The sequence below is a fragment of the Hippocampus bargibanti genome, linkage group LG20 (assembly GCF_051943395.1).
Source record: "Hippocampus bargibanti isolate YZ-2025 linkage group LG20, ASM5194339v1, whole genome shotgun sequence".
Taxonomy (NCBI): Eukaryota; Metazoa; Chordata; class Actinopteri; order Syngnathiformes; family Syngnathidae; genus Hippocampus; species Hippocampus bargibanti.
In genome coordinates, this window is record NC_142753.1 from 9,604,105 (window position 1) to 9,622,045 (window position 17,941).

A 17,941-nucleotide genomic window follows, 5' to 3' on the forward strand; every position below is an offset into this window, starting at 1 on the left:
CATAAGCGAATACGCTAACAACCAACCCGTGACCTATTTGATCAAAAAAAAGGCACATCTTTGCATTTATTTCATTAAAAAAGTCATCATATTTGGCTAACGTCTTATTTATCTTACTTTCCAATTGCCTCCACCCTCACCCGCTTTCAACATCACCTAATTTGAATTGATTTGCATAGCGAATTTTTAATTAATTCAGTCGTCAGACTCCTTGACAAAAGGATGAGTCTTACTCCAATTAACACCTCCTAACAAGGTAAGATTACCATGGCCTTTCCGGAAAGCTGTTAAAAAAAGTCTCTTGGCGGATGGCAGCCTGAAGAATAAAAATGTTTGCACTTATGTCAGCAATTTGTTGTGGTTTTTTTCCAAGTAAATCAATTTTATACACCCTTGGACCTGTCACCAGCTAATTACAGGGAACATAGATACCAGAAAATACTATGTTTTTTTGAGTTAAAATAATAATCAGAGCACAATAACTCCTTTTTAACTGCCACGTTAATTTTTTCAGGAAAACCAAAACGGCAAATTTCCCTATTGTGGGACGAATAAAGTTTTCTGATTCCGATTCTGACATTTTAATCAATGTAAACATTTTTAATCTGTTCCTAGTCTAGAAAACACAATTTTAAAGGCACTTTTTAACTATTTTACAGCATTACAGCGAAACACATCAGCTTCTTAGTAAAATAATAATAATAGAATAAATACAAAGAAAACTTTATTCAACAATACTAATGAGTCGATCGCAATAAGACGCGACACGAGGAAGTGACGTATAAGGAAGCGGAGTGCAGCATTCAAGTGCACTCAGTTTGGTCGAGAACCCGTATTTGGTTGTAAACCAAGACTTAAAAGTCTAAAACCGAATTGGCTGAGAACCGAGACGTTTGAAATGTGACAAATGCAAAATGTGCCAAATGCAAAATCTGATCAGATTGAAGCAGACATTTTTGAGCGAAAAAAAAATCTCCCAAAAAACGATGATCAGTTGAATTCTACATCAACCCAAGCACAATGCACAAGCGGTCAATAGATGTACATCTCTCAACCATTCATGCAAGTAGGTGAGTGATCAATAAAATGGAATCAATAGACACCTTGCCTAGCATGCGGCCTGCAATTTCTGATCATGTTGAGTAATCGGAGATACACACGTTCAAAATAACACCCGAAAAACTGACCATCTTTGCATTCATGGCTCGATGGTGATCTGTGTTATGTCGATAAGTGGTGAGTTTGTGAGGAAAAGTGAAAAAAAGTAAAGCGGTGTTTAATTATGTTTTTTTTTTGTTATCGTTATGTGTGTTGTTGCGGATACTTTATGAGTGACCATGTTGAAAGTTCGTGTATGAGGCAAATACGAATTTTGGACAGCCGAAAAAAAGGGCTTTTGACATCTCAAGACCGATAATATCCTGAGGCTTTTTTTACTTTCCTTCACTTTCAGTCACACAGTGTTACTGCTCTCACATTCTAAAAACAGCCATGGGCGCGCTTGTGTTTGGTTCGACATTTTTCCGACTTTTTTTCAGCAACCAAGAGAAAAAAAATGAATGTGATTATCTTCACGATCGCTCTTTTTGGTGTGTTAGTGTAAACGGCAATTTGATTGGATTGGATTGGCCTTTATTAGTCTCTCAGTGGAGGAATTTACATTTCACAGCAGCAAAGTTATGAAAGGAAGAGGAAAGGAAAGGAAGAAGTATAAAAACAAAATACAGGAGCTGCTGTAAAGGCAGCCACTCTCGCGGCGTCATCTTGAAGTCAAAAGAACTAAATAACAAATAATATGACAACACAAAAGACACACAGTCATTCAATCTTAAGCACTTTCTGCACCCTCTTTGTTGTATGAAGCAGTTCTAGATTAAAGAGGAGAAGATCAAAGCATCCTTTTCACCGGTGGATCAGAGACGTCATGGTGGAATGTGTACGTCTGGATGATTGGGCGATTGGACTTTATTAGTCTCGCAGTGGAGAAATTTACATTTCACAGCAGCAAATTTATGAAAGGAAGAGGAAAGGAAGAAGTAGAAAAACAAAATACAGGAGCTGCTGTAAAGGCAGCCACTCTCGCGACGCCATTTTGACATTTTTTTTTGTGTTTTTTTTTTTTTTTTTTTTTGCAGGCGACGTGACACGTTAGCCCCGAGTCTCACTTATCTCCGCCGAAACCGCTTCTTCATCATTGGCTGGATGTTCGACAGAGTCCCGACCGTGGCGACCGCGCGGGTATTAATGCTCACAGGTTTGTTGGAGTGAGATCGTGGTGTGAGATGAGTCTCAAGTTAGTAGAGGCCACAAATGTTTGGTGGAAGGAAGGCGTTGAGTGTTGGCAGAGAGCACAAAAGGTGACAGGAAGCACGGTTGCAAAAGATGGGGGCAGGGGGACGCTTGTGTCAGATACAGTGATACCTTGGTTGACGAACTTTTCGGTTTACGAATGTTACATTTATGAAAATTTTACCTTGGCATACGAACTATTTTTCAGGATACACACGGAGCTGCCACAATTGAGTAATGTGTCGTTTGCGAACGAGCCCGTTCTCCTAAAAGAAAATGGCTGCTGACATTTTTTTTGTCCTCTATTCCCGCCCCCAGTCGTCGGTTAAAGCCACGTGATTGGTCAAGAACGCAGCAGTGAAGGGAGGTGGTTTAAACTTTAAAGAGACAGGCAGATGACAGAGAGAGTGTGACAAAATGGATAGGAAACAGTGAAATTTGGACTCGTTTCAACTTTGATAGTTCAAAGGTGGAGACTGCAAGGTTAAAATTCCCATCAATCAGGCTTCATAAATAACCCACATAAGCCATATGTACACCTGTTGCAAAAAGCTATCAACCCAGCCTAACAGTTGATGAGGAACAAGGTGAAATTATGGCAGAGAAAGCACCTACAAGGGATCATTCCTCAAGATGGTAAAAGAAGAAGGTTACGTTCCTCATCAAGTGTTTAAGGCTGATGAAACCGGCCACTCCATTTCATCAAGCCATCAACAACCATCACAAAGGTAAATAAAAAGACTTTATTATACAGTACAGTTTATTTCTTTAAATATAATACAATAGAACATTTATTATACATAAAATAAGGTATATTTTGTGTTGTTTTAAGGCTTAGAAAGTAGAATATTATGTTTTATGAGGACCTGGGAACGGATTATTCTCATTTTAATGGTTTCCTATGGGAAATAAATTTTTGGTCTACACACTTTTCACCTTACACATTCTGTCTGGGAACCAATTAAGTTCGTAAGCCAAGGTATCACTGTACTTGTGTAACCGCTCCGGGGGTGGGTCTTGAGTCACTGTTGCATGGTTAATATTAGGGAGAGTATCCCCGCGGATGAGCTGCACTTAACGACACATTGATTTCAAACCTCTGCCTTCCCTCTGGAGGCTGGTGGGACACATTTGAACAACCTTATTCCCCCCCACCTACCCACGGATTGACTCCTCCTCCCTGCTAACTACTCAAATCCGTATTGGTTTGGATACACCATGCTAGTCATTGCCTGTTTTTACCCCACAACCGCTCTTCGAGGGTCTCCAAGGAGTCAAACTGGATTGAAGGCTTTCCGTAAGATCCCATGTGAATGATGTTTGGCAATTGGACATAAAGAGGCAGCCATGTGGAAAAGTTACCAATTAAAATCAATGCAATGGCACTTTGGGATGCGATGAGGTTCATGGTGGTAAACATGTCAATCATGTGGTGACTTAAAGGACAACCGACACCATTTTTTTGGTTTCCTAACTGACATCAGAAAAACGTTTTATAGCATCTAAAATACCCAAAACACGCAGGCTGATATTTTTAGTCAAATGCAAAACACCAATAAATATGAATTAAAGTGTGCCAAAAATACTTCAAAATGACCTTGGAGATGCCGAGTTTCAGAAGGTCCCGCCCCCTTGTTCGTGACATCACGCCAGGACATCTTGCTTTGCTCTAGATTCAAAACAATGGCTTCCGATTCGGAGAAGATGCTTTCTTGTTACTCATCCAGTTATGAATATGATTCAAATAGTTCTGAAGAGGAAAGCATACATGTTTGCAATCGATTAAAGAAGTCCTTCAGGATCATTTTGAGGCATCTGGACCCTAATGTAGCGTCCCAGAAAATGCACAAGATGGCGCCCAAGCTCCGTTGGAAATGGGCTTATTTGTCTGCGGGGAATTTGTGTCAACTAGTATCAAATAGTCTTGGTGCAACACACAACGATTCACCATCGCGTTATTTATGTAAAACTCAAATTTATGTGGGTTCTGGAATTCGAGTGACAATGACAAAAACCCTGGCACTGGAGTGGACACATATTTGTACATGAAGGAGTTAATTGGCGGCAAAGTAATAATAATAATAATAATAATAATAATAATAATAATACTTCACTTATAAGCACCTTTCAAAACTCTCAAGGTCACTTTGCAATCATAGGATATCGATGAGAAGGTTTCTTCAGCCGTCATCTGTACAAAAGTGAAGGTTTCGGAATCCAAGAGGCTTCGTCAGCGAACTAACTCTTGGATAGGAGGCGAAACGCACCTTCACTTTTTACAGATGACGGCTGAAGAAACCTTCTCATCGATGGACCACTCCTGTACGACTGAGAGCTTACACAGACGAATCATAGGATATGTTTTTCTGTGGGTGAGAAAATCAAGTGGTCACACCCACAACAGCGCAAAATGCCCTTTTTCTTTCTTTTAAGCTTATCTGGGCATGAAAATAAAGCGTTTTAAATTGTTACTTGGCATAAGTGACATTCACTTTGTGCGATGCAGTACGGTAGATCAATAGCTTGATGTTAGCATATGCTAATAAACTGTAAATAAATAATATGTAGAAAACATGTAAATGGATATAATTGTTTAAATATATTTTTTAGTTTTTTGACAAAAACCCTGGCACTGGAGTGCACACATTTTTGCACACCGTCTGGTAGTAAATAGGTTAACTGTTTTCTTCAAGCAGGGCCTTCAGTGTATGTCAAAGTCTTCCTATGAAAACTTTTTTTTCTCCAATCATTGCAACACCTTACAGTGAATGTTGGTTTTCCTCCCAAATTCACTTCACAGGTGGATGCCAACAGCTTCTTGCGCTTGTGTAATTTCTGACTCATCTCCCAGATGCATTATTTAGATGCATGTGTCTTGGCTGGTACATAGCACACTACTTCCTCGTGTGCTAATAGGCTCTCAATATCCTTACGAATCAGGGTACAATTAAGAGGTGAGAGTTTGAGCTGTCACGTTTTATTTTAGAATAGTTCATGCTACTCAAGAGAACTGTAACAATAAATGGGGGATTGTCTTCCTTGAGGCAAATTCATATCAATACTATATGATTGGCATAAAGATCGAATTGGGCACTTAAAATAGTTTTTTTTTGTGGCATTAAAAGTCAGGAAGGTGATGAAAACAGCCACGGCAGTAATTATTTAGCAAGCAATTATCAAAACCGAAGAGTAGTTTGAATAATAGATTAAAAACAAGCGCTTTGAAAAGCAGGAAGTGCATTGTTGATGCAACACTGCCCTCTACTGGTAGTACTTCGTCAAGACATTTAAAAAAATTCAACTCATTACGACTTCATAGAGTTCTGATTTGAAACTGATTCTCTATCCTTAATCGGTTGGACCTAAATTTTGAAAAGGCTATTGATATTAGTATACTCAATATATCCACACTTTTCTCGGACAACATATTCTGTTACTTTTTCTGTAAATAATATTTACCTGTGAACCTGCGAGACACCGTGACCTTACTAACCGCTCAATTTTCCCTTACTTACTGAGAAAAAAAACATACACGTGTTTAATATTTCATTGCGCAGTTTTATTAACAACATTGCACGTGAAAACATTAATACTTTTTACAAGTTACAACATATTTCTAGCCATAATCAAGTACCTGTATGTTCTTTGTTGTTGAGCAAATTGGATTTGTCCACAACAAAAAAAAAATTGAATGTGTGTAGAATGTTTATAAAAACATATCAATAATATTACGGCGAAAAAAAACACGGTAAAATATTTAATTTAACTGATTTGAGAATTTAAAAAAATCCACTTGACCAGAACTAATCTTCTCGGAACTTTTGTTTCTTCTCGAGACCTTTCGCACGGACTTGTTATCTTGGTGGTCGTCTTCGCTTTTTTACGAGTCGCGATATTTGTTATAGTTAACATTACTGCTAATATTTAATGACGAAAACGCAATAGAAAATATCTCAAAATTATATTTAGCAATTTTTGCGTTTGCCGTACTAACTTTCTTGTATACTGTACACACCTAAAAATTTGCAACAATCGAACTGAATACGGCAAAATACGACCCGTTTACAGGTATGAAATATAGTACCGTACACCGTTTTATGAAATAATTATTTTAGCTTGTTTTATTGTTATAGTTTTCTCCTGTGAGTTATTTATGTGTCTAGTTTAAAGGTTTTTTACACATATATTTTCTAAATAATATAATTACAGGATGTTCGTTGAATGTATCACAACACAAAAAGCCCGCTTTGCCTTTCGGCATCGAACAAAAATAAAACCTTCTAATGACGACATGCGGATTGATTGGCTAATAGTATAAATATTAAAATCCTACTGGCAAACAACTCTTGTCAATTACTCCATAGGCGGGGCCTTGTTACGTCATCCACCAGCGCGCTTCGGCCAGCCATTCCTTCCGTTCACTCAAGTGTCACGCTTGCGGTTTCACTCTACGCGACACAACCGGTAAAAAAAAACCTATCCGGTGTCCCGAAGACAAGCGGGGAATGCGATGGATGAATCATCGGAACAAACGCGCCCCTTTTTGAGAACAGTATGTACCTCGCGTTACACCGAGAACTGTTTCCAAAACGTCACGTTTTATGTGTTTCTTTGTCTTTCTTATACGGTTGTTTGCTGGGGCAGCTTGGCTACTAAGCACAAGGGATGCTTCGGGCGACCAAATTCGAACTCCAGCAGCTGCTATTGTTAGCCGGTTTTCTTATTCTGACACGTGGCATGGTGTTCAAAAAGTGGCTGGACTTTGATTGCCAATGGGGGATTTTTTTTTTAGATGAACGTTATCCGTGGAAATGTGCTTTTTTTCTGTTTCAGTTTGGGGAAGGGGGGATAGTAGTAATTTGCTAGCTTAATGGGCTAACCGGGTACGTGGTCGTCCAATTTTGTTTGACATATTTAACCAGTCCAAAATCCATCTTTTCGCACGAAAAGTTAGTTCTCATTGTTCCAATTGACTGTAAAATGACGTTTGACAAACTTGTGCTTGTTTTTAAAATACCGTTTGAGGCAGTCCAATTTTTTTCCAGGAAATGTTGAATTGTAGTTTCATGTGAAAAAAACGGAACAGAAACACCGTCATAAATAAAATATACAGTGAGACCTCAACTTACGAACTTAATTGGTTCCCAGACAGAGTGTGTAAGGTGAAAAGTGTGTATCTAAAAAAAAAATCCCATAGGAAACCATTAAAATGAGAATAATCCGTTCTCGGGTTTCCATAAAATATACTCTTCAACTATTATTCTACGTAAAATAAATGTGCTGTTGTATTGTAATGAAAGAAATACACTGCATTGTATCATAAAGTCACTTTATTTACATTTGTGATGGTCATTTATGGCTTGATGGAATGGCGTTGGAGGTCGAAGGTCAAAGGGAATTGCTGTTTGGCAAGAGAGGCGCATTACATGAGGACTGTAATTAAAGAAACTGCGCTGCAAAATAAAGTTTTATTTACCTTTTTGATGGTCGTTGATGGCTTATGGAAGGATTGGATTGGCCTTTATTAGTCTCACAGTGGAGAAAGGGGAGTCACCTTCCATAAGGACTGTTGGTAACTTAACCTCTGTGCTGTTCGGTCGTATGTCCAAAATCTGCTAAAAATTGAGCTGCGAATTGGGCATTTTCAGAAAGTCCATGACGTCACGTCATGTCTTGCATTGCTGGAGAATCAAAACAATGGCTTCAGATTCGGAGAATATGCTTTCTTGTTACACATCCAGTTATGAATATGATTCAAATAGTTCTGAAGAGGAAAGCATACATGTTTGAAATCAATTAAAGAATTTATTCCGTGCCATTATGAGTCAACATTGAGGGGAAATGTCTCAACGAAAAGGAGGCACAAAATGGCGACCTCCTGTGGCCACCTCCGTTTCCACAGGCTGATACATTCCTTATATGGAGCTTGGACGCTCTCTTCTGGCGGCTTTTGGGTGCAACACGAGGTCCCCAGACCAAACAAGTACAGCAAAATAAATTGACGTGATGGAATGACCGCTACAATGCGTCTTTTTTCGGTCAGGGGCGTTCCTTTAGTGACGTCACGTACGGACTCGTCACCAACTCAAAAACAAGACTTCCTGAATATTCAGCGCGAGTCTTAAAACGTAAAATATAGCTATATGCGGTGGAATCTTAATAAAATACGCTCAGTAGAAGTCATTTGAAGCCATTTTACAAATTATGGACACAACTTGTCCGGAGACGTCGGTTGTCCTTTAAGAATAGCAAGCTGTATCCCTGTTTCCATTTATCTACGTAAGGAGGGGGGGGGGGGTTGGTTTTGTGACCTGAATACCTCAGCGGGTAAACATTTGTACGTCCCTCCCGAACGTGTGCGTATGTCCTCCATGTGTTGCCGTGTGTATGCGTTTTTTTAGCTCTTGGCCAGGGTGAATAAAATATTTAATGGTGCCACAGTGTGATTGGCTCGCGAGTAAAGAGCGGGCTGACAACAGAGTAGGACTCTCTATGTGTGTGTGTCTCTCTCTCTCTCTCTCTCTCTCTTTTCCTCATTGTATCAAGATACCAGCAGAGAAATCAAGAAGCGACCAGTGTCATTGTATCTGTACCGAGTGGGTTTCTGACAAGCAAAAGGGCTCGAGCTAAGGGTCTCGATTGTTGTTTTTCGCAAGGGTCTCAATGGACAAACAGCGTGAAGATAAACATGTGCTAACGGTAGGTCATCCGCACTCAGGCTGCATGTGTCGTTCGAAAAGGTTTGTTTTTGTTTTTCGTCTGGATAAGAACGTGATAAAACATGTGCACTGCCGTCGAAAAAGACATCAGAGATTATTTTTTTTCTCCAAAGTCAAATTCAAGGTGAAAGCGCAAAGGGGGGAGGTTACGTTGTCTTTATTGGTTCATTCCGTCATTTGACATGGCTCCTGTAATGAATCGCCTTTTCTAATCTTGATTGATCTCGAACAGCGACGACGAGGAAGAACCAGACTGTTATGGCTGGGAGCGGGACGATGAGGAGGGGAAAAAAAAGAAGAAGAAGAGAGCGTTAGGGGTGGGGTGAGGTGCTTTAAAATAGCTCTGCCAAGGTAGTCGCAACATGCAAGCGGCACGTGCTGTTCCGACAGATGCTGTTTACCGACATGGGTAAACTATTCCGTGCACTTTATGAGCAGTGATAAGAGTCTCTGGTAATTACGAGGATTGGATTGGATTGGATTGGATTGGATTGGATTGGATTGGATTGGATATGCCTTTATTTATCTGTTTCTTTCTCCCAATTCACAATTTCGAAAAACATTGATTATTAATACAAATAGGCTACCTCATAACTCCATCTGGTGCTAGCATTATCCAACCGCAGCCGCTATCTGCGCTTTTATTCCATGCGCTTGAAACAATGCTTTAAGACTGCATACTTAACTCATTCAGTGCCATCCACGAATTTATTCGGGAGTTGAAAATACAGTAAAGTCTCGTTATATCGATATCGGATATATCGATAGTCCTGGTTATATCGATACTATTTCTATGCACGCACAGAGAAAATTACATGCAAACAGGGTCGGATATATCGATAGTCCCGGTTATATCGATATTTTTTCGGACTCCCTTGAATATCGATATAACGAGACTTCACTGTACGACGTAGGGCGACATTCCCGAATATGTTTGGCTTTTGTTTTTTTAATAATAATAATACATTTCATTTATAAACGCCTTTCAAAACTCTCAAGGTCACTTTTCAGTCACAGGATAGGTTTTTCTGTATTTTTTTCTTGCTTGGGTGCCGATTAAGCGCTGGCACTAGAGTGGACACATTTTTGCACATCGTCTGGCAGTGAATGACAAAAATGACTAAGGCATCGATGGAAAATGAGACGATGATGATGTCACACCCTTCATATCTTAGCCTCAATGTGCGAGTTACTCACTATCGACATTTTTATTGGATTGAAAAGCGTTTAGGATATGTCAGTCGTTTACTTTCCATGTTCCATTCCTGCCCATGAGCCCGACTTAAATGACCATTCCCACATGTATTACTATAATCGCTCCATTGTCAGAGTCAGGCCATCTGTGACTCCATTTTCTGTGCGCACTCCAAAGCCCGCGTCTCATGTTTGCATTCCTTCCCAGTGGATTTTTCGTGACAAAGTCCAGGGACACCCTATGAAACGGTGGCCTTTTGACCTTCTTCAGACAGGTAAATGTATTCGGACTAAAACTGGAGTGGATCTTGATGAGAGTTTCACAACTGCAAGGCAAACTAGAGTCTTTGTGGGGGTGAGAAAAGATTGACCTAAACTGACCAATCAGTGCAAGTATTAGCTAGAAATCACCTGATCCAGTGTTGACATACAAAAAAAATATATAAAGCTGGTTTTAAAAAAAAAAGGAATAATCTTTGGCTTCATAAACGCCTTAACATTCCATTTACACAAATGTGTTTTTCAGTTTTTTAAACACCTTTTCATGCCCTGCTTTCCGTTAATTACACCGTCATGTAGGTCGGGAACACCGTGTACCAAATACGCCGTTAAGAATGTGTGAGGCTCAGATTTTGGCTGGGAATATACACCAACTCCAGCATTCACTGCCAGACATGTGCAAAAATGTGCCCATTACAGTGCCAGGGTTTTTGTCATTGTCACTTGAATTCCAGGAGCCACAGAATATTGAGTTTTAGGACTACATAACTTTTCAATGCAACATAAGAAACCTTAGACTCTCTTCTTTCATCAGGAAAAAAAAAGAATTAATTACTAAATTATATGTGTCTGTAGTTATCTGAGCTTGAAATGTGGGCGGCTGTCCAAAATACTATGCAATACATACATATTGATTTATATCGCACTTTAAGAACAGCTGAAGCTGGAACAAAGCGCTAACGTAGGAAAAAAAAAAGAAAAATGCTGCCCCCTTGTGAAAGGGAAAAACATTGCCAGAGTTCTGGCCAGCGCTTTATCGGCACCTAAGCAAGAAAAAACAATCGAACTAATTTGTGAATGGCGCTCTATGTCATATTTTCAATTTCCAAATACAGTAAAGTCTCATTATATCGATATTCAAGGGAGTCCGAAAAAATATCGATATAACCGGGACTATCGATATATCCGACCCTGTTTGCATGTAATTTTCTCAGTGCGTGCATAGAAATAGTATCGATATAACCGGGACTATCGATATATCCGATATCGATATAACGAGACTTTACTGTATTTATGAATGAGTTAATTTAGTTTTTTTTTCACCACTTGGCAGAAGAGCTTCACCGTGAGAGATGACCCGAATGAGAGAAGAAAAAAAGGATATTGTATTGCGTCACACTGTTATTTCTCAATGAAATTGCCTCATGCCGCTATTAATTCCTTTGTGGTTAAAAATTTTGGACCTAAGTTGTCTTTGTCACAAAATGTCCACACATACTCCATTTTGTACATCCGGTCCATTCTTATCCCCTAACCGGCCCACGCTAACATGAGGTCACTGTCACCCTGTAGTATTTATAAACCGAATATGTGACTCTTATCTCAAACAGGCTTCTCCTCCGGGGATATCGTGCTCAATAGCCTGCTCAAATATTTAACCGAGGTTTCACCTTACAGGTTAAAATATCATTCGGTTTTCTTAACCTTATGGCTTTATTTTAGTGAGAGGTTATGACATTTTGGGGTTTATCGTGGTCGTGGTGTGACGTGATCTCAACGGTTCGCCCACTTTTGGCCATGCACGTTGCGGTAACTTAATAGCGGTTCTCCTGCAGCTGTCTCAATGTTCCAACATTTTAGAGCGGATTGGTAGGGGAGTACTCATGACACCGTTTGTCATTGGACCAACCGTGTATTGCGTATTGCGTTGTGTGCGTATCTTATGAAAATCGAGTTTGTTGCATTTAATAGTTTTGTTTAGTAGTCTATGGATCGTTATTTTTTATTTACCTGTTTTGAAATACAGTGATACCTTGGCCTACGAACTTAATTGGTTCCCCGACAGACTGTGTAAAGCGAAAAGTGTGTATCCCAAAAAATAATTTCCTATAGGAAACCATTAAAATGAGAATAATCCGTTCCCGGGTCCTCATAAAACATACTTTTCTAAATTTCTAAGCCTTAAAACTACACAAAATATACCTTATTTTATGTATAATAAATGTGTTATGGTATTATAATTAAAGAAAATAAACTGCACTGTATAATAAAGTCTATAATATTTTCAAAGGGGCAAAAACGGTTAGTCCTGCAATGGGCTAAGCGTGGCAACATCATGACAAGGTTCCGAGGTTTTCAGGTGAGCCACAATCTCATGTAAAGAGGATCAAAGTCAAAGGGCGGTTAAAAGCAGAGCTGGTGACGGGATTGAAAGGTCACGCCAAGGTGTGATGTGAGTCGCTAAAGAAAAGTAAAGAAATGCTTCCGATCCACTATTTATATGGTTGCTTTATAGTCTCCCACTTCCTACTGCTATGTCGGGTTTGGAAAGGCTCGTCAATGTTATTTTTGTGCCAAAATGTTGAGCAACAAAAAACAAATCCAAAACATTTTGTGTGTTTATTCCCCAGGGTTTAGATGAGGAGGCAATCGTTGACCACGGAAAAAGCAGCTTCACCATTCAGACAAACTACGAAAAGGACGACTTGGAAAGTAAGTCATCACTGAACTCGGGCCACCTGAGACAATTGAACTCATTCGATGCCATTCCCAAATTTATTCGCGAATTGGTTTTTCTTGACGCAGATAAAGCACTGGTCAGACTTCCGACAATCTATTTGCCTTTTGTCCATGTTAAGCTGCCCCCATTTCACGCTTAGATAACTCCAGACCTATATAATTTAGGAATTACTCTATTCTCCGGTGTATAAGGCGCACCCAAAAGCCTTGATTCTCTTCAAAAGATTACCCTGCGCCTTATATGCAGGTGCGCCTTATATGTGAAGTAATATTGAGTCGCAACAGGTTTCGCAACTACAGTGAGACCTCAACTTACGAACGTAATTGGTTCCCAGACAAAGTGTGTATCTCAAAAAGAAAATTCCCATAGGAAACCATTAAAATGGGAATAATCAGTTCCCGGGTTTCCATAAAATATACTTTTCAACTAAATAAGCCTTAAAACTACACACAACATACCTTATGCTATCTATAATAAATATGCTATTGTATTGTAATGAAAGAACTACACTGCATTGTATCATAAAGTCACTTTATTTGCATTTGTGATGGTCATTGATGGCTTGATGGAATGGTGTTGGAGGTCGAGGGTCAAACGGAATTGCTGTTTGGAAAGAGAGGCACATTACATGAGGACTGTAATTAAAAAAATAAACTGTGCTGTAAAATAAAGTTTTATTTATCTTTTTGATGGTCGTTGATGGCTTATGGAAGGAGAGTCACCTTCCATAAGGACTGTTGGTAACTTAACCTCTGGTGCTGTTCGGTCGTGTGCTTCCGCCAAAGATCACTCCGCCAGCCGTGGTGGGTGTGTATTATGAAAATAGTGCTTATTATAAGGTTTAATTTTCAGAAATTTGAAGTTTTTAAGATGAAAAATTTGTAAGATAAGGTGTTTGTAAGTTGAGGTCTCACTGTACTATCAGCAGCCACCGACTCCATTTCCCGCTGCCCTTTAGAAGAAGTAGTACGTAACAACCTCTACTGTAGCGCCTTATAATGTGGTGTGCCTTATACAGGTAACATCGGACTTACGACCAGCTCGACTTACGACCACCTGTACTTACGACCATGACCCTATTAAAAAAAAAATCATTCTACGCCTGGCACCGAAACGCGCTAGTAGGACAATTTTTGCCAGGCAGCCAGCATCTTACTCTTGCACAGCAATCGACCGCGTGATGGCACCACAGGGGGATAGTTTGCGTGTCATTTAGCCTCCGACTCTCTTTTCAACATTTTCAATGGATTTTGACTTACGACCATTTCGACTTACGACCGTTTGGTCGGAACGGAACTCGGACGTAAGTCGGATCTTACCTGTATTTGGAAAACTTATATATATTTATATGTTATATTTGGAAAACCTTTTTCATTCATTGAAGGTGCACCTTATTTATGGAACAAGTTTGAAAATACACCATTCATTGGGGGTGTGCCTATACTCAGGCGCGCCTTATACACCAGAAAATACTGTAACTCTTTTTTTCTGACGAAAGAAGAGAATACGTGGCAATTCAAGTGACAATGACAAAAACCCTGGCACTGCAGTGGACACATTTTTGCCCATCGTCTGGCAGTGAATGAGTTAATTTCTCTTCATAAGGTTTTCGTGGATGGTGAAGTTGGCACACCATTGACACATTTCGAATGTCTGCGTCCTTTTTAGCAGAGAGCGTTGTAGTCACATCCGTCATGTGATGCTCTCTCACAATGAACCGTCGTGTGACATTTGGATGAAGTGTCAAATGCCTCATCTTCTCGTTTCCGTCGCGCCACCGATGACAATTTTCTCATCCCCGCAGTTTATTCAAATGATATTTGTTTTTCTTTCCTCCAGGCCACCGAGCCGTGTACGTGGGCGTTCACGTTCCCATTGGAAGAGAAAATAAGCGACGGCATCGTCACCGAGGACACAGACACCATAGAAAGAGAAGGGATAAAGATTCAGATGACGGAAAGGAGGATGACAGAGAATCTCCCCCTTACGGTTAGAAACGGATCACCTCGACATCCTCGCACAACGTATTGTGACATAGAGCGCCATTCCTGTATTTTTTCGGGTTTTGGTTTTTCTTTGCAATGTTTTTTTCCTTTCCACGAGGGGGCAGTATTTGCCTTTTGTCCATGTTAGCGCTTTGTTACAGCTTCAGCAGTTGTTAAAGCAATATGTAAACCAATATAAATATATTGTATTGTATTTTTTACAGCCTCCCCCATTTCAAGCTCAGATAACTCCAGACCCATATAACTTAGGAATTAACTCTATTTTTTTTCCTCTTAACATTCATTGTCTTTCCCGAATTTATTCAGGAATTAAAAATATGACATGGAGCGGCACTTCCGAATTTGTTCGGTTGTGATTTTCCTTGCGGGTCAGCGCTGGTCAGACCTCTGGCGATTTTATTCCCTCCCACAAGGGGGCAGCGTTTGCCTTTTGTACAACTGCCCCCATTTCAAGCTTAGATAACTCCAGATAACTTAGGAATTAACTCTTTTTTTGTCTGATGAAAGAAAAGTGTCTAAGGTTTCTGACGGTGTATTGAATGTTTATGTAGTCCTAAAACTCAATATTCTGTGGGTCTCTGCAATTTGAGTGAAAAATGACTAAAACCCCGGCACTGCAGCGGACACGTTTTTGCACATTATCTGGCAGTGAATGAATTAATTCACACGTCACCAGATACGTAAAATCAGTGGAGGTCAGGATTTGTAGTTTGTGACAAAGCAGACATATGGATGGAGAATAAAGATTCATATGAGCTATAAAACAGCGGAAAAAAATGTCCATTCTCTTTGCCCACTTTGTCAACAGACACTCCATCACAGCGGGTTCAATTCATTCTGGGCACGGAAGACGATGACTTGGAGCATGTTCCCCATGACCTCTTCACAGAGTTGGATGAACTCTCCTTCCGGGATGGCAGCGCCACAGAATGGAGAGAAACTGCCAGGTCAGACGAAGGATCGGAACAGTGGCAAAAAAAAAAAAAAAACTGTACTGATAATTCCACATGTGACAGCCTTCATGGACTGCTTACTTTTCACGATCGATCGACAGGTGGCTGAAGTTTGAAGAGGACGTCGAAGATGGCGGGGAAAGGTGGAGCAAGCCTTACGTGGCTACGTTGTCACTGCATAGTTTATTTGAACTGCGAAGCTGTATCCTCAATGGTACTGTCATGCTGGATATGAGGGCCAACAGTATAGAAGAAATCGCAGGTAGATTCACACATTCTTTTTGTGACAACTTCCCAGTCGTGTGGTTATCGTAACCGCCGAGTAGTGACCTGTTTTCTACAAATTAACAATGAAGTACCGTATTTTCCCACCGTCAGATCACTCCTAAAACTAATTGTTAGCTATTATTTATTTAGATTTTTTGTATTTACTGTATATGTTTCAGAAAAGGCCTTGCAGGCCCTGACGACACACCACTGGTATTGTATTGTAATGTATTGTATTGTATTCCCTTTAGTGTATCCTCCATCTCGTGGATGCCTATTGCAACCACAATCGTAACTTCTGTTCGATAATAATAATAATAATAATCCATTTCATTTCTAAGCGCCTTTCAAAACTCTCAAGCTCACTTTACAGTCACAGGATAAGTTTTTCTGTGGGTGAGCAGCGGCAGCCACACGCGCCAGCGTTCACTCAACCCGGAAGTAACTCAAATAGATAGCGAGAAAGCGAGATAGCGAGCTAAAAGATAGCCAACAAATACCTAGCTAGATAGCCAGTCAGTTAGATAGTGAATAGATAGCTAGCTAGATAGCAAATAGCTAGCAAATAATAATAATACATTTCATTTCTAAGCACCTTTCAAAACTCTCAAGGTCACTTTACGCCTCATAATGTAGTTGCACCGCCCCATATTAAAACAGTTTTAAAACTGGCCATTCATTGACGGTGCGCCTTATACCCAGAAGCCTTTTATAGCACGCAAAATCCGATTTTTTTTTTTTCTATTTTTTCATCACACGCAGTTTCTCTTTCCAGACATGGTAATTGACAGCATGGTGGCGTCAGGCCAGCTCAAGGAGGACCTCCGGGCGAAGGTCCGTGAGGCCATGCTGAAGAAGCACCACCATCAGAACGAGCGAAAACTTAGTAACCGCATCCCTTTGGTGCGCTCCATTGCTGACATAGGCAAGAAACATTCTGACCCTCTCTTGCTTGAAAGAAACGGTGAGATTCTCTCCGGCGGCGCACTCGCTTTTGATGTACAGTGATACCTCGGTTTCCGAACCCCTTGGTTTACGAATGTTACATTTATGAAAATTTTACAGCTAAACAGACCGCAATTGATGAGGAACTAGATAAAATGATCACCTACAAGGGATCATTCCTCAACATGGTGAAATTTGTGTGTTTAATGCTGATGAAACCGGCCACTCCATTCCATCAAGCCATCAACGACCATCACAAAGGTCAATAAAACCACTTAATTATACAGTACAGTTTATATATTTACTTATAATACCATAGCACATTTATTATACATAAAATAAGGTATATTTTGTGTAGTTTTAAGGCTTTGAAAATTAGAAAATAGAACATTAGAAAGTAGAAAATTGTGTTTTATGGGGACCTGGGAACGGATTATTCTCATTGTAATGGTTTCCAAAGGAAAATTAATTTTTGGGATACACACATTTCGCCTTACACACTCTGTTTGAGAACCAATTAAGTTCGTAAGCCAATGTATCACTGTATATATATATATTTTTTTTGCAGCACATGATTGAAAAAAGTATAAAAACAATGTAATCTTTATATCTTTCAACGCGTGCATAGAAGGTGGATGGTAAAAGTGAGTACCATCTAGGGATCGAATCATAGAAACGTGGATGCTAACGATTTTGTCCGTGTGGCTGGCTTTGGTTTGAAACACTGATTTAGTTTGTTTATTTATTTTTTTCTTGGACAAGCGCATGGCTACGGCGGTGACCAACATTGTGATCCAAATTTTATTCAACGTAGGTGATGGTTACTTA

The 17,941-nt window shown here is 39.8% G+C and overlaps 1 protein-coding gene across 2 annotated transcripts in view; it reads left to right on the forward strand.

Moving 5' to 3' along the window:
• Nucleotides 1-6,687: 6,687 nt before the first annotated feature.
• Nucleotides 6,688-17,941, forward strand: part of LOC148883092 (sodium bicarbonate cotransporter 3-like) — a 31,322-nt gene continuing 20,068 nt past the window's right edge. For both annotated transcript variants that reach the window (XM_089023903.1, XM_089023904.1), the window contains exons 1-6: nucleotides 6,688-6,841; nucleotides 12,833-12,914; nucleotides 14,782-14,931; nucleotides 15,757-15,895; nucleotides 16,003-16,163; nucleotides 16,944-17,132. In XM_089023903.1, coding sequence (XP_088880029.1) covers nucleotides 6,800-6,841; nucleotides 12,833-12,914; nucleotides 14,782-14,931; nucleotides 15,757-15,895; nucleotides 16,003-16,163; nucleotides 16,944-17,132 — 763 coding nt within the window. In that variant the 5' untranslated portion in view covers nucleotides 6,688-6,799. The remainder of the gene's footprint in view (nucleotides 6,842-12,832; nucleotides 12,915-14,781; nucleotides 14,932-15,756; nucleotides 15,896-16,002; nucleotides 16,164-16,943; nucleotides 17,133-17,941) is intronic.